This window comes from Camelina sativa, chromosome 3 (genome assembly GCF_030686135.1).
Source record: "Camelina sativa cultivar CO46 ecotype springtype chromosome 3, ASM3068613v1".
Classification (NCBI taxonomy): domain Eukaryota; kingdom Viridiplantae; phylum Streptophyta; class Magnoliopsida; order Brassicales; family Brassicaceae; genus Camelina; species Camelina sativa.
Window position 1 is genome coordinate 28,995,184 of NC_141882.1, and position 25,288 is coordinate 29,020,471.

General features: G+C 32.1%; 2 protein-coding genes and 2 pseudogenes across 3 annotated transcripts; 3 read left to right on the plus strand and 1 right to left on the minus strand.

Moving 5' to 3' along the window:
* Positions 1-693: 693 nt before the first annotated feature.
* On the plus strand, positions 694-11,608 carry LOC109131285 (uncharacterized; annotated as a pseudogene).
* Positions 6,618-9,602, plus strand: LOC147947824 (uncharacterized; annotated as a pseudogene).
* Positions 11,609-17,614: 6,006 nt separating the features above from the next.
* LOC104778139 (protein NRT1/ PTR FAMILY 1.2) lies at positions 17,615-22,183 on the plus strand. Its single transcript, XM_010502511.3, has 4 exons — positions 17,615-18,035; positions 18,138-18,355; positions 19,937-20,496; positions 20,920-22,183. The coding sequence occupies exons 1-4, from the start codon at positions 17,936-17,938 to the stop codon at positions 21,866-21,868; spliced, it is 1,827 nt and encodes a 608-aa protein (XP_010500813.1). The 5' UTR covers positions 17,615-17,935; the 3' UTR covers positions 21,869-22,183.
* A 68-nt stretch (positions 22,184-22,251) lies between these two features.
* On the minus strand, positions 22,252-24,819 carry LOC104778140 (uncharacterized). 2 transcript variants are annotated; one of them, XR_015594575.1, is made up of 4 exons: positions 24,609-24,819; positions 24,208-24,345; positions 23,116-23,361; positions 22,252-22,932 (listed from the first exon to the last, which is right to left on the minus strand). XR_015594575.1 is itself a non-coding variant. In XM_010502512.2 (3 exons), the coding sequence occupies exons 1-3, from the start codon at positions 24,768-24,770 to the stop codon at positions 23,176-23,178; spliced, it is 486 nt and encodes a 161-aa protein (XP_010500814.1). In that variant the 5' UTR covers positions 24,771-24,819; the 3' UTR covers positions 22,934-23,175. The 2 variants fall into 2 exon arrangements, 1 of the variants encoding a protein (XP_010500814.1); XM_010502512.2 differs by lacking the exon at positions 22,252-22,932 and having other exon boundaries at positions 22,934-23,361.
* Positions 24,820-25,288: the final 469 nt, after the last annotated feature.

Sequence of the window (25,288 nt, forward strand, 5' to 3'; positions counted from 1 at the left end):
ATACTAAGACAAAACGAAAGGGATTAAGTTGAGGAGTAGTATGTAATCTCTAATGTGATTTTCTTGATGAAAATTTAAAGAACTTTTGCTAACGAATGAGCATATATATCGAAAAGAAGAATTGTGTAATTTCGCTACATTGATTCAATAATATTTTGTACACACTGGCAAAATGTCATATCAATGAATAAGGTGTAAATGTTAGTGAAAAATTGAATAATCCTTTAGGTTTTAGGTTTTTTTTACTATTACAATCTTGGATTAGCGTTTCAGTTTCCTACATTTTTTTTTCTTTAACATGTAGGAAAAAAAGGGAGTCTGTCCACCAATATCTGCCATTAAAGGGCCGAGCCATAACAGATGAGAAGCTATACGACTCAATTCCAGCATAATTACTCTGATATAGCTGGCCCTTTTAGGAACTTGAATATTTCCCAATTGTTCTGGTCCATTTACTGTTATTGCTTCTGTAACATAGTAGAAAAATAATCTCATCGCGTTACATAAGGTAAATATTGTATAATTGTTCGGTTTTCTGCAATTTTTTCCATCCTCCAGATCCGTAAAAAGCGACGGACGAGGCGAGTTTCATTTGGTGGTGATGGAGACGACGGGGAGATTTTAGTCGTTTTCTGTTAGATGGTGATTTCGGTGGTAACAACGGTCCATTCGGATTTGGAGGCGGAGGTAACGATGGAGGCAGAAAGGGATGGAACTACGGCGGCGGTGGTGGTGGTTTCGGAAGGGAGAATTGGGACGAGTCTTCGTTTCCGTCTTGGTCGGATCCGGCAATGGAGTTCGTGTACTGTGGTCTGGGTATGACCTTTCCTTCAATGTACCTTTGACTTTGCAAGAAAGCTCTTCAGAGATCAAAGCACCAAAGCCAATGTAGGTAGAAGTGTAAACATAAATGCAAAAAAAAATTAAATTAAGAGACTCAAAATAAGAATTCGGAGGAAAACTTTTAATTAATAATCACAAAGTTCTTAATCTACTCAAAACACAAAATCTATTAATAAACAATCTTAAGAGGCCTAAAATATATTTCCCCATTGGGGTTGCCCTTAACTCTCACGTCCATTGTATTTCTTCTTTTTCCTCTTTATCGTCTCTCTCTCGATATTGCACTCCGTCTAGACTCTAGACCACCATCACCAAGGTCAGAAGAAGAATCCTAGACCGTAAGTTCTCTGTTTTTAGATTTCTAGATTTCATCTGTTTTTAATTGTCTGATGATTGTTTTATGAGTATATTTTTTTCCCGTTTCGTGATTGTGTATGAGTTGTTCCGTGTCGCAGATGTTCGGGCATTTTTCTTCTGGGACGTTAACAGGTGGCACCCCTCTAAGGAGAGTATTTTTTTCAAGGAACCTCGTTATATCGATTTGGCTTTCCGCTTATTTTTTTCATTCTTAACTCATAAAACTTATATACATTCAGGTGGTCATAAATGGGCGATCGCTCATACATTGCTATTCGACTTTGCATGTTGAATCAAATGAAGAGGTATTTGCATCAAATTGATTCTTAAACCTCGCTCATATGTTGAATCAAATTGTTTGTGTATATACCGGTTTCATTTGATTCTTAAACCTCGCAGATGTTGGCACATGCGTCTTCTGGGACGTCCAGGATTACCTAGCTAGTCCCTCTAGGTCTAGAGCCGGAAACGTTTGTTCAGAATGTCAAGACAATCCAAATTTTAACAAAGATGAGTGAATCAATGTTGATTAATAAACTGAAAGAAAAGAATATTCAGAATTTTTAAATTTGGAGGTGTTATCAAAGAATAAAAAATCTTTTTAAAGTCCATAAAAAACTATATATATATATATATAAATAAAGAGGTGTGAAACAAAAATGTATGAGACAAACAAGTGCGAACATTAAAAGTTAGGAGTACGATGAAAAAACACAATTGTTGGATCAAAAAAATTCAACTTTCGAGATTATTAACAGATCTAAACAGTTAGATGAGATAATAAAAATAATCTCATCCGTTAGATTTAAATTTACCTTTATAAATGGGTTTGCTACAATATATAAACATATAAATCTAAAAAAAAATTAGAAATCACAATCAATTACCTAGATTAATACTTGGAAGAGATGACTGATGCGGTATAAATAGAAAACGACACCAAACAAAAGTTAGACGATGGAATCAATAAATAAAACAATCCAAATTTTAACAAAGATGAGTGAATCAATGTTGATTAATAAATTGAAAAATAATAATACTCAGAATTTTTAAAACTTGGAGGTGTGAAACAATACTCAAAAAACAATAAATCTTTTCAAAGTCTATAAAAATCTGTATATATATGTAAAGAGGTGTGAAAACAAAGAAGTGTGAAATAAAAATGTGTAAAATAAAGAGGTGCGAAAACTAACAAGTGCAAACATTGAAAGCTAGGGGTAAAACAAAGAAACACAACTGTTGGATCAAAACATTGCAACTTTTGAGATTCTTAACAAATCTAAACCGTCAGATGAGACAATAAAAACAATCTCATCCATTATATTTAAATTGACCCATAAAAGTGGGTTGCTATTATATAAAAATTAAAAAAATACTCCAATAAATTGATTATATTTATTAACTAGTAAGTTTAAAATTTAAATAATACTCAAAAAAAAAAAAAAATTGAAACTTTTTTTGATATTCCATAAATATCTATATATAATAAACAAAGAGGTGTAAAATACAGAGTTGTAAAACATAGACGTGTGAAACAAAAAGATGTAAAAATTAATAGGTGCGATTTTTGAAAAATGGAGATATGACGAAGAAACACGATTATGGAAAAAAAAACTTGCAACAGCTAGGATCATTAATAATTCTAAATCGTTAAATGAGATAATATAAATAATCTCATCTATTAGATTAAAGTTGACCCCCAAAAATGAGTTTAATAGAAATAGAACAATACAAAAAGAGTAAAATAAACCTTGTAGGCCTGAAGGTTTATGTCTTTATAGATCATTAATGTTATACTCTTTCCGAACTATATGACCACACATATAATAATAATAATCTAATAGAGAAGAAATTAACTTTATTTGTATTTAACCGAATGGATACTAACAAGTTCATAAGTAGACACTAACATGTTCATTTGTTAGCTTTTTGTCATTTGTTCGATGAGTTTCATTAATCTATCTATATCTATTACAATACAACGCATATATAAAAATACTTTGAATTGAAGACTGATGCAGATTAATTAAAAAGCACTCCAATAAAAAAAATTTTTGATTTTCTTTATTAACTTGTAAGTTTAAAAAATATTCAGAAAACAACAAATTCGAAACTTGTTTTTGTAGTCCTTAAAAGTTTATATATAATAAACAAAGATGTGTAAAATATAAAGGTGTAAAACATAGATGTGTAAAACAAAAAGGTGCAAAAATTAATAGGTGCGATTTTTGAAAGATGGGGGTACGACGAAGAGATGCAAAAATAAATAGATGCGATTATTTGAAAGAAAAAACTTGCAACTGGTAGGATCATTAATAATTTTAAACTGTTAGATGGAATAATAGAACTAATCTAAACCATTGGATTAAAGTTGACACAAAAAAGTGAGTTTGCTATTATATATAGATAAATATAGATATAGAAGATTTTGTTAATATATAAAATTATGATTCTCCTATCATAAATGATTTTTTTAAATTGTTTACTCATCATATTATATAGAAAATTAGTTAGTAAAAAAGTTAGTTGATAAAAATCTAAAGTTATTTTTCTGCATATGTTGTGTTTCTTTCTAAAACCGGACATATATTACTAAATTAATGAAAAAGTGTATGTTCAATGTTCTACATCGGTTATATTCAAATAAATAGAAAATTTGAACTTAACAAGTATCTAAATTTAATTTTTTTATCGGCTTAATCTTGTTTTTTTAATAAAATAGTTTAACTATACCAGATATTAAAAGTTAAAAATATTATTAATGATATAACTAAGCTTTACTAAAAAATATAAACATTATGAACATTTGAATTATTTAAGAAAAGTTACTTCAGAACAGGTTATATGATGGGACAGTTTAAGATAGACATTAATATAAATTCAAAATCTTATTAACCTATGTTATACCATCACTTTATTATTTTCCTAATACCACCAAAATTAGAATATTAGACATGTCGAATTAAGTTAATTTTACTATGATTGTATAAACAAAAAATTGTTCATCAGTATACCACGGATTTAAATCATGTATCTTAGGTCAAGAATTTAAAGTCATGTATCCCTTTTAGTGAGAGTTCAATACAATTTTTCCTATAATTTGACCTTCATTAATTTGTCAAGATTTTCCAACCTCATTAATTTGTCAAGATTTTCCAATGCAAATTGAATTTGTGCATGGTGATGCAACATCTCTCTTTATACTTTTGTATTCTTTCACTAGCTTTAGCAACTTTCAACTCTATATCTGCTCTAGCTAAATGCGTCATCGCTTGGCCACATATAGATACCAGAGGGTTAACACAAACCTCTTTTGTTTTTAGTTTTCATTTTTTATTAATATACACTATAATTTTATCTCGAAAACAATTCTTTTTTTGATTTCATTATCTATGTTTTTTAGTCTCAACATGTTTTAATTTGTATCATTATTCTAGTTAATATGGCAATAACAGCAACCTCGAATTGATTCTTCAACTCATGATATAACCAGAGGAATAAAGTACTAGTTTAATGTCGACACAACATTTTTTAAATAGTTACTTAAGATTGAAATAAATTTTAAATAAATTCAAATTAAACGCTAAATATTGCTTTCTCAACTAAAATTTTACGTTCCTTTCACTACAAAAAAATGGTCTTATTGAGACGAACGTTTGTGACGAAAATTTCACGTTACAAATTTGTGATACTTTAGATACGTTATTGCGACTAACTATTTTTGTCACAAATTCGTAGATATTTTGTCACAATTTTGTGACGTTTGAAGTCAGAAAAAAATTATGTCACAATTAATGTTGAAAGTGTGACGATATTATTGATTGTAACAAATGTGATGATTTGGTGACTAATATATAGTCGTAAATTAGTTACGAATTTATAACAGATATATGAGTCACAATTTGTGACATTAAAGTGACGAAAATGTAGTTACAAATTGGTACGAATGACTAGCATAATATTTTGTGATAGATAGTTACATAATTTTGTAACAAGATTGTCATAATAGTGGTTGATTTTAACAATTATTTATTTTAACTTAATTTGTAATGAAATAATTGCAAAAATATGTTATACTTGAGTGTCATATTGTTTGACTGTTTTTTTATGGTAAACAGAAATTAGTAACATATTTTTGAAATAGGATAATCATCTAATTTACATGTTAAAAGATTTTCTAACAGGTTTTTAGTTTATCTTTATTATTATTGTTTTTAGATAAACTTAAAAGATACTTAATTTTTTTTTCTTATTAGATAAAGTCAACAAAATACTTAACTAGCTGTTTCTATAATTCTATTGAGAATAGGAATATCATCCATCGATACATATATATATATATATATATATATATATATATATATTGCTTTTGTGGAAGATATCACAAATATACTAAAGAGCAGAACAATAGAAGAGATCTTGAAGTTTTTGTCGAGCAGTTCTAAGATTTTTCTTCTCATAGGTAAAAGTCTAATTCAAATTTTTTTTATGTGGTATCCTTGAAAGTTTTGTGTTATATTAAAAATTAAACTAGTGTCCATTATCATTATATCACTTCTTTGTTTGTGTTTCCATGATGTGTGAAAACTTGACTAATATAATTAACATGGTTTTTGAAACACGTTCATAATGAAAGTTAACTATTTTTTAAAAAGTTAACTATTTTTGAAACTGTGATGAACGGAAAAAGGTGGGATGAGCAGACCGTGACAAATCATTTATATACGAGAGGATTTATGCTTAACTATTGGGTTTGGATTTCTCACGGAGAAAATTACAATACTGCTGATATTCATTCTTCTACCGAAGATGTCTTTGGTTCTGAGTCTCACACAGAACCAATGGATCCTTATGTGACAATGGTTTCATATGCATTTGATAATCCAGAGTCAAGATTTAATCAAAACATGGAAGAAGAGCCTAATGCTGAAGCAAAAAAGTTTTATGATATTTTGAACGCTGCAAAAAATCCAATTTATGATGGTTGTAAAGAAAGTCTTTCGCATCTATCTTTAGCAGCTCGACTCATGAGTTTGAAGAAATATTATAATTTGCCTCAAAACTTTATGGATGCAATTTCAAAAATGGTGAAAGAATATTTGCCAGAAGGTTACAACTCAATGAATTCCTACTATGATATAAAGAAGCTTATGCGATCTTTGGGTTTACTTTATTAGAAAATTGACGTTTGTCGAGATAATTGCATGATTTTTTGGAAAGATGCTGCATCGAAAGAAAACTGTCAGTTCTGTGGCAAAGACAGATTTTGTCCTACTGAAAAGCCTGAGCAAAAAAAAATTGCATATAGCCAGATGTTTTATTTGCCAATAGCCGATAGATTAAAGAGACTGTATCAGTCTGATAATACAGCAAAAGATATGAGATGGCACGCATAACACTTTGTGAAGACCGGAGAAATGTCTCATCCATCAGATGGAGAAGCCTGGAAACATTTTAATAAGGTATATCCCGATTTTGCATCTGAACCAAGAAATATTTACCTTGGGTTATGTACAGATGATTTTAATCCATTTGGTATGTCAGGACATAATTATTCACTATGGCCGGTAATTTTAACTCCGTATAATCTGCCACCTGAAATGTGCATGAAACAAGAATTTCTGTTTTTATCAGTTCTAGTTCCTGGTCTAAATCATCCTAAGAGAAGTCTTGATATCTTTCTTCAACCTTTGATAAAAGAATTGAAATGTTTGTGGTATAACAGCTTTCAAGCATATGACCGTTATACAAAGCAGAACTTTCTTTTACGAGCTGTACTTATGTGGACAATAAGTGATTTTCCAGCTTATGGGATGCTTTCGGGTTGGACAACTCATGGCCAGTTGGCTTGTCCTTATTGTTTGGATAAGACAAATGCATTTCAACTGAAGAATGGTAGAAAAACGAGTTGGTTTGATTGTCATCGTTCTTTTTTGCCGAATGACCATAGCTACAGGCGGAACAAGAAAAATTTTCGGAAAGGAAGGGTTGTGAATGATAGTCCACCTCAATTGCTAACAGGTGAAGAATTGTGGAATAAAGTCAAATTTTGCCTAAAACAGTTGATTGTGGTGGAAACCATGGGCGATTACATGGATACAGTGACACTCACAACTGGCATAAACAGAGCATCTTATGGGAGCTACCATATTGGAAGGATCTTAAACTCCGACATAATCTTGACGTGATGCACATCGAAAAAAATGTTCATGATAATATCATCAATACACTACTTAATGTGCAGGGGAAGACCAAAGATAACATTAGATCACGACTTGATTTGAAGGAGTATTGTAATCGGAAACAACTAGAATTAACAGCTGATAGAAAGGCACCAATTCCGATTTTCAGACTTCAAGCTGATGAAAAAGCAACATTTTTTGAGTGGCTCAAAAAAGATGTTAAATTTTCTGATGGGTATTCATCAGATCTGTCAAAATGTATTGATCAAACCGGAGGAAAATTACGAGGAATGAAAAGCCATGACTGTCATGTTTTAATGCAACGGTTACTACCAATTGCTTTTGCTGAGCTTATGAATAAATCTATACACGAAGCACTTTCACGTTGGTATATATATATTATTAATTTGTTGAATTAATTAGAGTATAGTCTTCGGTCTTGCTATTATATTTAAGTTAACTTTTTTATTAATAGAATTTTTAAGAACTGTTGGATTAAATGCAGTTGTGTTACGTCGATTGGATTAGTCTTAGATTGAGATCTTGTAAATTTTTCATGGACTTAGATTACAATAGCCAAAAATTAGCTTAATGAACACGAGGACGTTAGACATAGCAACTAGCTTAATCTTTTTTTATTACTTGGTGACTGGTGAGTGAGTGATAAAGTTTTTTTTGTTTGGTTTTTCGTAAGTTTTTTTAATTTATTGACGTGAAAATATCAATGGGTTTTATTGATGGTAAAGTGCTTCGTGACATTACTCTACTAAGTTAATATCAATGTTTACCCAAATACTCTATAATCATAACATTACTCTACCAAGTTAATATAATATTTTATTTTGACGGTGTATATGGAGTAACGTTACAACTTACGAATTATGATGACTATAGTATAATGTTATTATTATTCCTAAGTTGATTTATTTCATGACCTTTTTGTTTATCTTTTGGTATATGGCCTTTTGCTTAGTGTTTTTCTTAGTGTATATATTAGAAGAATATAATTTAATGTTTCTTTAATGTAGGTATTAGCTTATTTTTCTGGGATATTTGTGCAAGAACATTATCCCAAAACGGTGTTGCAACATTGCGACAAAACATTTGTATTCTTCTCTGCAACTTGGAGAAAATATTTCCACCATCTTTTTTTGATGTTATGGAACATTTGCCTATTCATTTACCACATGAACCTCGACTTGGAGGACTTGTACAATTTAGATGGATGTATCTTTTCGAACGATACATAGGTCATTTAAAGAAAAAAGTGAAAAATAAAGCAAAAGTAGAAGGTTCGATTGTTGAACAATACATCAATGAAGAAATTTCTACATTTTGTTCTTATTATTTTGAACCCCACATCAAGACGAAAAGTCGAATAGGAGATCGACACTATGATGGATATGATCACTGTACACAACAACCTGATGAAGTCCCATATATTTTTTCTCAACAAGGGAGGTGCAGTGGTAAAGCAAACGAGAAATGGTTTCAAAATGAAGACTACCATGTTGCACATACATATATTCTTTTGAACTGTGAAGAAGTAAGCCCATATGAAAGGTACGTGAAAATAAATAACTTTACACTTGCACAGTTTTTATATATTATATATAAGACATTGTTATGATTCTCATTATATTACAATTTTATGTAGGTTGTTTGAAGAGGAGATGGCTGCTACTCATCATGAGATAACTGCAGACAATCTAAACGTCCTAAAAGAAAAAAAATTTGCAGACTGGTTACGGGAATATGTAAGAAATTATTACTAAATTAACCATATTTGAATTCCTGATTAATATTTTTTTTATTAATAAATGTTCTCATATGTGTTAATAAAATTCAGGTGGAAAACACTATGAGTGATAATTCATATCCAGAATGGCTACATACGCTCGTCCATGGTCCAATGACAAAAGTTACTTCTTGGCCTATGTACTTTTGTCGTGGATTCATATTTCACACCTATGATCATGGGAAAGATAAAAGAAATGCCAATTATGGAGTTCGTGTGAAAGGCACATCATCTTCTAGTTCAAGTGAAGAACATGATTTCTATGGAGTCTTGAGAGAGATTTTAGAACTCCATTATCCTGGACCTGTTCATCTTAAACTTGTTGTGTTCAAATGTGATTGGTGTGATTCAACCATTGGAAGAGGTGTGCGAATAAACAAGTCTGGAATTGTCGATGTTAATGTCGCAAAGCGTTACGGTAAATATGATCCTTTCATTTTAGCTTCGGAGCCCTCTCTCCTTGGGTCCTTCGATTTTAACCTCCTCTCTTGTCAGTTCTCTCTTCCCGATCCCGCTGTAGCTAGCTCTTCCACTACCTTTGATTTCAAGGTTTGAATTTTGTAGATACTCTCTTCCTGATTCTCTAGATCTCTTGGTTTTGTTAGAAAGTGTTTGATTTCTTCTAAATTGATTGGATTTGTTATATATTGTTCGATTTCAAGGTTTCAATTGTATAGATATTGATTCTCTAGATTAATTTTCATATATTATTTCTCTTTGCTAATTACAGATGCGCCCACCAATCAACATTGGTGGCCGTTCGTATGGACAATCATCGAGTTCTCAAGCTGCTGGTTTTCAAAGAACTTTGCCTCCTAGAATTTTGAATCCCCAAGCTCCAATCGTTGAACCAGTTGAGCAGATGGAAGAAAATTTACCGGTGCAACGTGATGTTCGAGTGCTTGATCCGGCTCGAAGAAATGGAGCTAAATGGTATTGTTCTTCCTTTTTTTTTTTTTTCAGACACCGTTTAATGTTACAAAGTAAGGTGTGAATTAATTAATACACATGCAACAGGTTCAAAAACAACACCGAAGTATCAACTCGTGTTAGGAAAATCATTGAAGGGAATTTCAAAGGAGCGTGGTATAGCTGGAGAAAAGTGCCGCAATACTATAGAGATGCTTGGTTTTCAACATTTAATGTTTGATTTAGTTATGTATAAACTATTTTCAGAAATAAGTTTATATTCAATACATGTCTAATAATATATATATATATATATATATATATATAGACAAGGTTTCAGTGGGATCCCACGATTGAGCATCTAGTTAAAGCCAACTTTGATGCACTTCCTGCTACTCGTCTCAAAGGAATGGTTAGTCTTGCAAAGCCCAAAGGAAAACAACCTGAGTGGATTCTGTCTGACGATTGGAAAAATATGGTAGATTACTGGAAGACTCCAAAAGCCAAAGAAAAAAGCGAGAAAGCTCGTTCTTCACGATTATTTAGTCGTGATGGTTTAGGTCCACATTGTCATAGAGCGGGATCACGTTCTTATGCAAAAGTGAAAGATGTTTTGGTAATGTTTATATTTTTGGTAACGAATATGTTTTCTTTTGTTTAAATTTTTGATAATTTTTTAACTTTCGTTTGTGTTTTGTTCACAGGAAGCAAATAATGAAGACTCTTCCTTCATTGCTGTGATGAGAAAGACACACCAAAAATCCGATGGGTTATATGTTGATGAGAGAGAGCGACTAATTGCTGAAGCGTATGATGAACATCTTCTAGAACGCTTGGCACAAATGGAGTCCTCTAATGGAGAGGTTTTGACAATGGATTCTCTGACCATCGAGGAGAAAAATGACATCTATGTTAAGGTATCTTATTTACAGAATGTATATTTTTCTTTCACTTGAATCTTTTTTTGTTTTCTTGGAGCTTTGAGAAAGTTGTGTGTGAATGATTTCTTATTAGCATACTTTGTGTTTTCTTTTGTAGATTGCTGGTATATCGAAACAAGGTCGTGTATTTGGACTTGGATCACTCCAAAGTGGGGTTTCTATGTCTTTAGATGGTTCGGCTGTGCCCCCTCAAGCTACTGAAGAAGTAGGAACACTAACGCTACTGAGTTCAAGAGCTGGAAATGGAATTGCAAAAGAGTCGTGAAGATAGTGTGGTTATTCAAAAACGACTCGATTCTGTGGAGCAAATGATTCAATCTTTTGCAGGTCCCAGTGGATCAAATGCAGCAGCTCCATCTACTCCACAAACTTCCATGGGTGTTGGTTCGTTTGCTCATGCTACGTAGTTTGGTTTTACTTTGTTTGCTAATGCTATTTGCTTATTTGCTTCCGTTTATGTTGTTAAGTTTATTAGCTTTTGTTTGCTGAAGTTTAGACCATCACATTTGTTTCTTTTTTATAACAATTTCGTTTTGGATGTTGATTTGGTAATTTAATCATTTTTCTTATTTATCAAATTATTTTAGTCATTATTATATATATTAAATATTCATGCCAATTTTAGTGGATAAATATATGATGAAAATATAATAAGAATAGAGACAAATTTTAGATACAAAATATGACGTAATAGCTTACAAACTTCAAGCAATATAATAGTCACACAATATTTCGTTTTGGAGACGATGTTTAGTCAATAATTGTGACGATTAAGTAACAGTTTTTTAGTCATTGTTTATGGCGTTTTAATGACTATAGTTATGTTGTAAAAAGTGACATATTTGAGAGATTATGATAGTTACAAAACATGACAGTGTTGAGACTATATTTTTAGTCCGTAAGTATGACGATTAACCAACGATTTTGTAGTAATCACTTGCGACTATTTAGTGACAACAATGTTGTCGTACTGTGTGACATAATTGAGACGTTATGATAGTCAATAAATATAACGATTTTGAGACAATTTTTTAGTCGATAATTATAACGTTTTTGTTACTCTTAATTTTTGTCACTTACTGTTACAATATAGTTACTAGAGATATTCGTCACAATATTGTGACGTATCTGTTACAAAAAAAAATTTGTGACGACTTTATTGCAACCGTTTAAAATTTGTCACAAATTCGTCACAATTCTTTTATTGTTACGAATTTATTATTATTGAGACGAAATATTTGGTATCAATAAGACTATTTTTTTGTAGTGTTTATTCTGTAAGAACTTTATTTTTTTAATTAGTCAATATTTTCTATGTTATGCATTTGGTAATGTCACTACAAGTATTTTTAAGACTGAACTTTGTATTAATATTTTTACATGATAAAATTCAAGTTACATATCAGTTTAACTTTTAGTTTGATAAGGTATAAACAATGTACGTGTGGTGTGGGCTAATGTGTAGAAGACTAACGCTTATCCTTAACCTACCCTCTCTTGTTGTCATCCACTGTGTTCGCCTCACTTTGTACCGTCTGAATTTTAAGGGTCCCTTTATTATTAATTAGGTTTGAGTCGTTTGACTAACATTCCAGTTTGATCTTATTATTGAAAATCCATTTTACCAAACCCGTTATAGTGACAACACTCACGATATTTCAAAGCCCCATCAAGCAAGAGAATCTTCTTATCTTTTTGTCGTCCTTTTTATTAACCTAATCAACCACAAAGAATGTCTAAACTTCATTGGAAACGATATTTTACTACATTTATGTGGAAGCAACCCTACACGTCGTCCTTGCAAAATGAGTTTGAACTCTATATTATAGTATAGTATAATATTAATACAGATGCAAAAACATGGACTCTAGAAATTTCTTACAACATATATATATGTACAATCATATGACTTTCTGAAGATTCTACGGGGGATGAAAAAGGAACAAAAAAATGAACTACTAGAAATAGCAAATCGTTAGAATATGTATTAACACACAGTAATATGTATCATTATTTAAATTAAAAAATGTATCATTATAACTCATAGGTTAAGAAACATGATCGTCCAAGACTCCAAGTGTAAGGCTAGAACCGATCAAGATATTTTGAAATTTTAAAGTATATATTTCGATTCATGTTGTAACTTGTAATTACATTTTTTTATCAAAAGAAAATGTTTACCTATATCCAAGTGTTGTTTACTACACAATTACACATTTATAGTAATCTCTATTTTAAAGCTGAAAATAGAGATGGTTTGGAACAAATTTACCTCTAAAATTGATATATTTTCTATATTTATAGGGGAAAAAATAGAGATAGATTGAAGATGCTAATATTTTTTTTTAAAAGTCATTTTCACCAAAATACATTGTTACATCAGATAATATAGTAATAATAATAAATAGGAAAATTTTGGTTTATAGAGATGTCGACAGTATAAGTACGTCCAGAAAATAGAAAAATTTTAAGATTTAATAAATAGACCGTAGATATGACCTATGCGAGAACAGAGGACAAGAGGGTTGAAAGTCAAAAGACATGGGTGCGTGCACTTGGACGAAGGACACAAAACAATTGCACGTTATTTATTTATTTTTTTCTTCCTTTCCAATCCAATTATTTTATTTTATTTTCATTTGTTTTCATATCAAATGAAATCACAAATTTCCAGCGTTTTCAGCTTTTGCAATCGAAAAAGGAACATCTTACTTCAATTTTTAAAGAACGTTCTAACATTTTCTTTGTATTATTTGTATAAATTAAAGAAGAGGAACCAAAGCAATGAAGAAGAAATAAATGGGATAGACGTACGTACTGAAGAAAACAAACAATAATGCTTCTTCGAATTTAACCAATAATTGAATTTATATAATTGATATTTTAGAAAAAAATGTTTTAATTTATCTAACTCAATCGAAATTTTTAATATATATTTATATATATGCAGTTTATTTTTCTATTTGTTGAATTATTATTTAAAAAAAAATATTAATTGACAACGTTGCCAACCTTAAGCAACAATTAAAATGAAATATAATGAATGTTTCTATTGAATTTGTCCTCGTATTTTATCTTTTAACCCAAAAATTATTGAAAACTATAAAATAAAGAAAACTATAAGTAAGTAGAGTATATTGACAAATAAATAAATAAATATATATATATATATATGTAACAGCATCGTAAACATTTTAAACAAAAAAGTTAATTGAATTATATTTTTTCTATACACAAATCATGCTGTTTTGATATGAAAAATATATCAAGTATCGATCATTATTCAGAATTCTGCAGGATTATATAGTTAATGAAAATTGAAAAAAGGCTATCAATATCCTAGTTTGAATATTACCTATTACGGTCATAATGTTAGAATGTATCACCACCACACAAACACGCATGAGCACAAAAGAGGAAGAATACATAAGCTCATTATTGTGTGTAAAAGGAGAAAGTGTCAAGTGTCAAGTGATTGAACATAAAAGAAAAAAGAAGAGAAAAAAAAAGGAGAATCGTTCTTAAAAAAAAAAAAAAAATTGCTTGCAGAAGAGTGGGTGAAAATTTGAGTCAGAACTTAGAAGAAATGAGACAGACAAATTTTTTTTTATTTTTTGAGTAAACCAATGGAGAAAAGGGAGAAAATATGAATCCTATGAACTCTGACACCACTTTAGTTTATTATTTTGTTTATTGAAACAAGCAATGAAATCAATTGAGGTTAACGTGCAATTCAAGCAATCTCTCAGTGATAATGTATTCAAACTATTCATATTCTACAGTCTTCTCCGCTACTCCACGAACTATCCACAAACATTACAATATACACATATGTGCACACACACGCATATGGACTTGTGATCCCAATAAAAAAGTGTCCAATGGAGTTTCAATTTTATATACTTTTGGTGTAAGTAAAAAATCTATCAAACCCAAATTGAAAATACGTTTTCCCAACCTTGGAAGTGGTTAAATGACTAGAACTACTACTATAGTATTACTATTTTATTACTAGGACCATAACAAAATACAGAAATACTAGTAGTATATCACTAAAATTGATATATATATGTATATATATATATATAAGTTATATGCTATGAATGGTCGCAGCGGTTGGGGCGGACAAATCTGTCTGCGGACTGAACCGCTTTTTATTTACCATTTAGAAAATGTAGTTCGCAGTAGTACGGTCCAAATAAAACAGAGACAAGACCGCAGCGGACCAACTGCAGACCGCTTTTACATACAAATAGAGTTGGTCTGCAACGGTCTGTAATCCGCTTTAAAAATGAAGTGGTCTAGAACGCAAATGGATTTGGCCGCCCTGACTACAATTATCATTCAAATCGATAGTATATCCAGTAAAAAAAGTTATAGTATATCCAAAAGAAAAAGAGCTTTCAGAGTATCCGACACCCACGTGCAAGGGGAATGAATAAAGTCATAATAAATATTTTCTCTTTGAAGACTCTCACATTCATTCGCATCATTGTCACTTTTTTTTTCTCTAATTTTTTTCCATTGAATTGCATTATTGTAATATAGTATTGAAATACTTCCCCCACACCTTATTATTACTAGGTTATGTTATAAAATAATGTAACAAACACATGCAGTTACTCGACAATGGGTTATGTTATAAAATAATGTAACAAACACATGCAGTTACTCGACAATGGGTAAGGATAAAGTATTGTAAAAAACTTACAAACTTATTCAACAATCTATGAGCCTATTATTGATTTTATGTCAGACTGTATAATAAGATTGACTTGTGAGTAAATGACTGATGGGTCGAAACAGAAACAAAAGCTTTTTTTTTTTTTTTAATATGATTGCACTAACTTTAATAAGGCCTTTATTTGTTTAAGGGAATTTTTTTTTTTTTTTTAAACAAAAAGAAGAAGAAGTGAGAGACAGCGAATAAAAGAAAAGCTGGTAACCTCATGGGATGTTTTGGTTTTGCTCAATTATTTCGATACTTTTGATATGATTTTGTTCCATTCCTTTTCATTAATCGGATGTGAAAGCTATCTACTTGGTTTAATTGCATAAAGCGATGAATGAATTTGAAAAATGTTTTACACAATCTAAACCTAAAAAATGTAAACAGTTCTTTGGCTATCAATATTTGGAGCAGCGTTTAATGCGGCACGTATCCCTGATCGAATTTTTTTGCTATTAACTCTTTGTAAATGGTAAAGTAAATTTCTCATTAGAGTAAAATATAATTATACAAAGGTATTTATAGTAGAGTGTTGAGACTAAGTAAAATGAAGCTTAATCAACTTAACCAATTATATAATCTTATATGCTAATATACCCTCACTTAAGCTGAATTCGTAGCAGGCAAGAAGATGTTTGAAATATATAGTCTCTGCAGAATCGAGTGAAATGGTGCTGGTTGCAGAGATTTTGTTAAGATGTCGGCCAATTGATTCTCAGTGGCAACATGTAGAACTTTGAAAAAGTCATTCTTAATCTGATCTCGAGTGGTATGACAGTCAATCTCTACATGTTTGGTTCGTTCATGAAACATCGGGTTATTCGCAATATGCATCGCCGACTTGTTGTCGTAGAAAAGTTTGGCATGCAGTTTCAGATTTTGATGCAAATCCTTCAGCACTTGATGGAGCCAGAGTAACTCCTTTGTAGCTTGTGCAATACTCCTGTATTCGGCTTTGGTACTACTCGAACTCACAACGTACTGCATCTTGGATTTCCAAGAGATTAAAGAATTCCCTAAAAAAATACATATGCCAGTAACAGACCTCTTAGAATCCTTGCAATAATGTCAGAAGGATGTCGAGCATGACTAGAATGGAAAGGAAACTCATTTTCATGGAACACAACATTACAAGACACAGAAACGATGTTAGTAACCAAATTGAGCACCTTATAGCCCTTATATCCTGGAGAATTTCCTAAGAAAACACATTGTTATGCTCGATGACTAGACTTTGTTCTATCCTTTAACAGGGTTGAAGCATAACAAAGACAACCGAAAGTACGAAGCATATCATAAGAAAATTTCTTTTTATTCAACAATTCATAATGAGATAAGTTCTTTAACAACTTGGATGGTGTTCTATTGATCAAAAAGACAGCATTCAAGACACAATCACTCCAGTAAACAATAGGAATATTAGATTGAAACAATAAAGCTCTAGCAACATTAAGAAGTGTTTATGCTTTCTTTCGACTACAGAGTTTTGTTGTGGGGTGTATGCACAAGAGAATTGATGAATCATGCCATGTTGTCTGACAATATCAAAAAAAGCTAATTCAGGGGAATTATATGTTCTAATTGCTTTGGTTGGTACTACGCTTAAGCACATGAAGCTAATTGTTATCAATGTAAAATTTTCGGGAAAAATAATATAAGCGGTCGCAGGTCCACAGTGGCTTCCTGTTAGCAATTATTTTGTAAAATTTTCGGGAAAAATAATATAAGCAACTAAGCAACCACAAATAAACAGAAAATTGGATCAAAATAGCAAAAAATAAAATAAAATAAAATTCTAAATATAGATGTCGACGTCACTAATGTTTAAAATCTCAGAACTCAATCTATATGGATTATGGAGTATTAAAGTATCTATTCTCTACTAATTATCATTTCTTTTTTGAATAGACTAATTAATTACAATGATCTTGCACTTACTGTTTTTTTCCTTTTGTCCCCTATAGGCGTTAGTTACTAGTATTAATTGTCCACTCGTTGCGGAGATGTAACACACATTCCTCGCTCTGTCTCTCTCTCTCTCTCTCTCTCAAATCACTTGCAAAGACATAGATCTTCCACTTTCTCCTTCTTCCTTCTTCTTCCTTTATACCTTTCTCTGTCTCTCCCCTATATAAACTCACTAGGTTGAGTGTTTGTTTAGCCAAAAGATTCAACAATGGAGAACCCTCCGAATGAAACAGAAGCAGCTAAGCAAATCCAACCCAATGGAGGGAAAAAAACAAAAGGTGGAATCATCACTATGCCTTTCATCATAGGTACAACAACATTTCCATAAAATCTTTAACTCTACTTGTCTTTTCTGATTCCTCATAAAAACCTATAATTGAATTATTTGTTAATTTATTATCATGGTGAAGCAAACGAGGCGTTCGAGAAAGTGGCGAGCTATGGATTATTACCAAACATGATTATGTACTTGATCAGAGATTACAGATTTGGGGTAGCAAAAGGAACAAATGTTCTATATATGTGGTCTGCTGCATCAAGCTTCACACCTCTCTTGGGTGCTTTCCTCTCTGATTCTTATCTTGGTCGCTTCCTCACCATCTCCATTGCTTCTCTCTCCAGTTTTTTGGTAATAATCTTTATCACTCCTTCCTCCTCTCTAATCTCCCATCTTACTTGCCGGTTTAACTTAACCGGAACTGAATTTGCTTGTTTAGCTTTCCACTACTTGTCATGAAGACTGATAAGAATCCGTAACTGATTTTGGAAAACTGACAAGTCTTTTCAAAAATGTTTTTACCATATACTTTTTCCGTTTATATGATATTTTATTATCGATATCAAAAATATATTTAATATTATCTAGTAAGTTTAAAATTATATATTTTTACACATCTACATAATGAATTAATTGAAGTATAGTGGTACGAGGTTTATTCTTCCATATTTTTATAGCAAATATATATATATATATATATGTATATATATATATATATATGTATATATATATATATATGTATATATATATATATATATGTATATATATATATATGAATATTTGAACATAAAGTAAATTGGACCAGATTAATTTAATTTCCAACAGATTCATCGCTGATGCAACATTGAATAGGTTGTTTTCTTATAGCATCGTGATATTATATAATATTTGTTAGTAATCTAGTAGACACTAAACAGTAACAATAATAGTATGGTACAGTTTTAGTAATTTCAGGCGTTGCATGTGACTTGTGAGGGACTCGTTCCTAGGGGAAACATTTGCTCCATTATTGTCTTCTTGTGTTTATGTTACACTAAAAAGTCATTTTCGAATTTATTTCTTAGCGTGGCAGTTCCATGTGTTCTGAATACTCTATTTTCATCTAAAACATTATTGCTAATTTAAAATGTCCTTGGCAAGTTGTGTGAGTGACCACATATCAAAACTATAATTTCTGATATTGGACAATATTCTACTTAAAAAAAAGTGTCATTGCTTTTCTTCATAAATAAAGAAAACAATAAAAAAAACTTCAAATACGTACTGTACTATGTTTCTTACTATGTTTTAATATCGGTTCACTTTGGTTCTGTTTTAAAAAAATTGTTTAAATAAAAGTAAACAAAACCAAAACACGAACCAATTTTTTGCTCGAAATAAGTCTATTTAAACCGGATTGGACACAGTTCACACTGCATGACGAATTTGAATTATTTTCGCTATGGAGCCAAGTTGATTGTTTTTGGTAGGCTATATAGCATAGAGCTGTGCGTGGTAGGCTTAAGCAAATTTTGAACCTTGTACTCTTTATAACTTGTCCGGTTCTAATCGACACTAATATTTCATATGATTTTATTCACTCACTTAACGATCAAATGTTTAAACTCCGATACATCGATTGATTTGACATGCTGGTACAATTATTCATCGCAATCAACTTCGTTATTATAATTTTTGGTAGGGTTAAGGACGTATGACTTTACATTCGACCTACCAACGTGTGCTCATCATGGCCACGATTTTGTTGCCGATATGAATATTGGATTTTTCTTCTTGGATTTTTTTCTTCTCATAATTATATAAACGTAGCGACATGTAATGTTTGTTAGCTTAACGACATGTAATGTTTTGTTATTACATTCAGCTCAAACTAAACCGGGTTTTCTAGACCAAATTCAATTAATTGATGATCATTGTTGAATCATACCACAGGGAATGGTGCTTTTATGGCTTACTGCAATGTTACCACAAGTGAAGCCATCGCCTTGCGATCCCACAGCAGCAGGAAGCCACTGTGGACCTGCGACCGCTTCTCATCTGGCTCTTTTGTATTCTGCATTTGCTCTTATATCGATCGGGTCAGGCGGCATTAGACCATGTTCCTTAGCCTTTGGAGCTGATCAATTAGACAACAAAGAGAACCCAAAGAACGAAAGAGCTCTCGAGAGTTTCTTTGGTTGGTACTACGCTTCCTCAGCTGTGGCTGTACTCATCGCGTTCACTGGTATTGTATACATTCAGGAGCATCTCGGATGGAAAATTGGGTTTGGAGTGCCTGCGGTCCTCATGTTGATCGCTGCTTTGCTATTCGTTCTTGCGTCTCCTCTCTATGTTACACGCGGTGTGAGCAAGAGTCTCTTCACAAGTTTAGCTCAAGTGGGTGTTGCAGCTTACAAGAAGAGGAAGCTAAGTCTACCAGTTCATCATGACTCCGTTGACTGTTATTATCACACGAAAGATTCTGATTTAAAAGCTCCAAGTCACAAGTTGAGGTAAAACAACTATATGTATTTCTTTAAGTATCCTGAGTTCTTGATTACTTTACAAGTAATATATACCATACTGTCTTGATTAGGGTCTTAAATAAAACTACTATACTTTAAATATGATGTCCGATCTTTTCACTTTTGAGAATCTCATGATTAGGTTTGCAATCAAAGCATGTTAGACAAGACACATGATCAATGCACACACTTTACTTTGATACTCTCTCTTAAAAAAGCTTGTAGAACAAGAAAGAGAAGGCTCTCTGTTTACTTTGATACTACTACTCTAATTAGGTTTTTGAACAAACCTTGCGCTATTAGAAACATGATGCACTGTTACTTTGAGACTTCCTTGATTAAGTTTTCAAATCATACTTGGAAACATGATGTTCCGTTTTTTTTATTTTCTTTTGATTTTCGTTTGGTTAGGTTTTTGAATAAAGCTTGTTTAATAAGTAAACGCGAGGAGGAAATTGGGTCAGATGGGTTTGCTTTGAATTCATGGAGGCTATGCACAACAGACAAAGTCGAGGAACTTAAAGCATTGATCAAAGTCATACCAATATGGTCCACAGGTATAATGATGTCCATAAATACTAGCCAAAGCACGTTTCAGGTGCTGCAAGCGACTTCTATGGACAGACGTCTGAGTCGTCATGGTTCAAGCTTTCAAGTTCCAGCTGGATCATTCGGTATGTTCACAATCATAGCTCTTGCCACGTGGGTCGTTCTATATGATCGTGCTGTTATCCCGTTAGCTTCAAAGATCCGAGGCAGACCTTTTCGACTCAGCGTTAAGCTAAGAATGGGATTAGGGTTATTCATGTCATTCTTAGCTATGGCGGTTTCTGCAACGGTTGAAAGCTTCAGAAGGAATAAAGCTATAAGCCAAGGGTATGCAAACAGTCCCAATGCTGTGGTAGACTTCTCAGCGATGTGGCTGGTGCCACAATATGTGCTACATGGATTAGCAGAGGCTCTTACCGCAATAGGACAGACTGAGTTTTTCTATACCGAGTTTCCTAAAAGCATGTCTAGTATCGCGGCTTCTCTCTTCGGTCTAGGAATGGGTGTGGCTAGTCTATTGGCGAGCGTGGTTCTCAATGCGGTCAATGAACTAACCTCAAGAAATGATAAAGAGAGCTGGGTTTCAGACAACATTAACAAGGGTCATTACAACTATTACTATTGGGTACTCGCGATAATGAGCTTCATCAATGTGATCTACTACGTGATATGTAGCTGGTCGTATGGTCCTTTGGTTGACCAGGTGAGGAATGGTAGGGTTAACGGTGTGAGAGAGGAAGAAGAGTTGCTTGACATTGCTGGCAAAGGCTTCGGGAAGGAAGATCTAAGTGCAGTTATTAAAGCCAATTAAGCAATTATAGGTCATGCAAGCTTTTTTACTTTGTCTATAAAGGGGGCAAGAAACTGTAGGAAATTATGTTTAATTGCATCTGGTGTGTCGTGTTATTAGTAAGTGTTGATTAAGGTTTATATAGATTTGTAATTAGATTGGATTCTGTGTTCGGGTTTATAATTAGGGGTTTTTGGTGAAAAGGTCAATGGTTTTTGGCTGTGTATACAAGCCAAGTCTTTGATGTATTTTTTTTTTGTTATTGAAATTCATGAAGTCTTTTGTATATATTAACTGTTGGTTTGTCTTATATCCAAAATGATTATATTGTCGAAACTATATAGACCCAGAAAACTAATTAATAAACAGCTAATGAACCCGTAATTTTAATAATTACTAATATATTTTTAATTTTTTTTTGTACGCTAGACATAATTTAGATGCACTGTCATATATGTGTATGTGTGAATATATAAAGGCTAGATTTGCTGAGTAGGAGGCAAGTCTCTGAGGCTGAGGCTGAGGCCGGGTGGAGCCATCCATAAGCTTCCTCTGGCAAATGACTTCTCTGTTTCCCTCTCTTCTAATTTCAATCATCACTGCTAGTCTGCTACCCTCGTAGTTAAGTTATTACATTTGTTATGTTACTTTTTAATGATACCACACTATTTTTTTAAAAATATGTTATTTAGTAAATAAGTCCATGCATCATTGTAAAAAACTAGGTAAAAGCTAACTAAAATCTTGGTCGTCGAATTCAAAGAACCAAGAGTTTAAACTAAGGACAATGCCATCGAGCGAGTTACACGGTGGCATAGCTGATAACATCCATCACATCCTCACCATAATTTCCTTGGTGTCTCAAACTTCAGAACCACTGAGTTGAAGGCATCCACTGTGCACATAAGACTTAAAACATTCGCAAGATTTTCTGTTTCTTGTTGAATTGGGGTTTGAGACCAATATAAAGGTATCTAAGATTTTGTATGGTATTACTCTCAAGATTCAAAGAATAAGAAAATCTAGAAGTAGAAGGATATTCACCTCGAACTCTCTCGTAGATACCATAATGCTTTGCCACATATCTAGCATCATTAACGACGTAACATAAATATCCATCAAAACATCGATACAAATATCTAGCATCATTAACGACATAACATAAATAACATAAATATTAATCAAAACATCGATACTGTATTGTTTTTGAGGGTAGGAAACCATATGATAAGACTAATTAATGTCCAAACACACATTATTTTACATACCACTTGCATGCATAGCATATGACATGGTTCATGGGTAAATATTGGATTTGATTGGAGCCATTAAAGCTTGCTAACTTGATCGACGCCATTTTGTTTGATATTTAGGTTAAATGGTGTCATCAACAGCCTCATCCGTAGTCTACCTGTGGCTATGAGTTCTTCATCGTGTTCTCTTCGAATCTCAATTATTGCTGATTTTAGATCTTCCATCTTCCCTACTAATCTTGCTTCTATCTTTACGTCTTCCTAGAATTTTCATCACATTAAATACGTTATATGACATGTGATTTGACCAGCAAATAAAAGATACCAAAAACGGTGTTCATGTTTCTCTCAAATTAGTAATTAGATATATGTCCATTAATCGATCGACATAAACCAAATATATTAAAATAATTTGTTTTTTTTAAAATGTGGCAACCCATGCCGCGGACCCCACTAACTCACCGCTAGTCGTTCCAACAGACTCCAAGCTGGCTCTGCAGAACATTGATCCTAATCCCTCACCGTGGAAATGAAACTAATCATCCAAATCCACCAGTAGATTATTGGTGCGCCAGACATTATTCGAACCCTAGTCCCCACCCTTTATCAACCTTTCTACGGGACAAACTGTCACCAATTGACCTGTAGGAATGTTGTTAAAGGGTGGGACCAGGGTTCGAGAAACGTCAGACGCACCAATAACCTACTGGTGGATTTGGATATCCATAATGAAGAGTTAAGACCGATGCCCTGCAGTACCAGCTTGGAACATATGGAGTCAAACTAGCAGAGGCTAGTGGAGTCCACGAAACGGGTTGTTATATGAATATAAAATAAGAAAAATTGGCACGTTGAATTAATTAATTAACCGAATTAAACCTCAAGAAATTAATTAATTATAAATGTTTTAAATTTTTAAAATATAGTGTTTTAGTAAACGAAATCCGAAACCATGCCAGGAATCAAACCGAATCAACTAAATTTTTAAATTTATATTTTATCAACACAACCTTGATCATAAATTATAACAATAATAATACTTAAAAAAATTGTGCATGCGTTTCCTTCTATATCATGAAAATGTTTATGTTCATAGAGAAGTCGAACTTGAATTTTGGCCGTGGAGTAGAACGAATAGTTGAGATCAACTGAGGCATGGGATCCTCCAACTGAGTACACTGCGGCGGCTCCCATCAACTCTATTAGCACACCAATCGCTGCAGTGTGAAAATTCCCGTCTTCATTCTGAATATGATCATGTAAATAATACAATTAATGTAGCACTCGTCAAAACTCAAAACCAAAATCATTTTTTTTTTTTTGTCATCAAAAATCCTTTATTACGTAGAAATATGAAACAAAATCCATAGTCCATACCATGTGAATCATAAATCAAACGTACATGTAAAAGAAAAAGAATTTCTTTTAAATAAAAAATATATAAATATACCACGAAGTAATGTAATCATTCACCAAAAAAAAGAAAAAAAATGTAAATATTCATTCACCAAAACGTGATGCGTAACGGTCAATTTACACCGTACGATCCCCTTTCCAACATGGAGGACTTGAAGGCCTTCGAGAATGAAACTGGGAAAGTGGGAATGTCTTTTATCTTTGGCCAGCTCTTCCAAATACGTTCTTATTTTGAGGATAGACGAATCTTCCATATCTTCTATTTTGAGATGAGCTTTTACTACTTAGGTTTTTTTTCTTTTCGAACTAGGTGCATGTACTACGCCTATTTATTAGTCACGTCGACGAATCAGGAACTAAAAATATCTAAAAACTAGATTAGGATCCGCGGTACACCGCAGTGTAAATTATTTATAACTAAAACATTTAACTTATAAATTTTATTTTTTGGTTAAATATGTTATAATTATATAATAGTTTTTAATTTTATGATTTAAAGTTTAAACCATATAATACCGCCATAGAATTTATTTTTTACATAATATTTATTTAATCAATTTAATTAGATATGTATATTCTCTGATACCGATAGTGTTAACAAAATAATGAAATGATGTTTTACCCGTGTAACACCAAATTAATGATATTTTAAATTTATATAAATATCGATAAACCCGTCCCACTATATAACTTTGTCCCGAGATATTTTAACTCGTACTATATCAACTTAATTTTTTATATTTATTTTTTTGTATTATATATATTAGCTTGA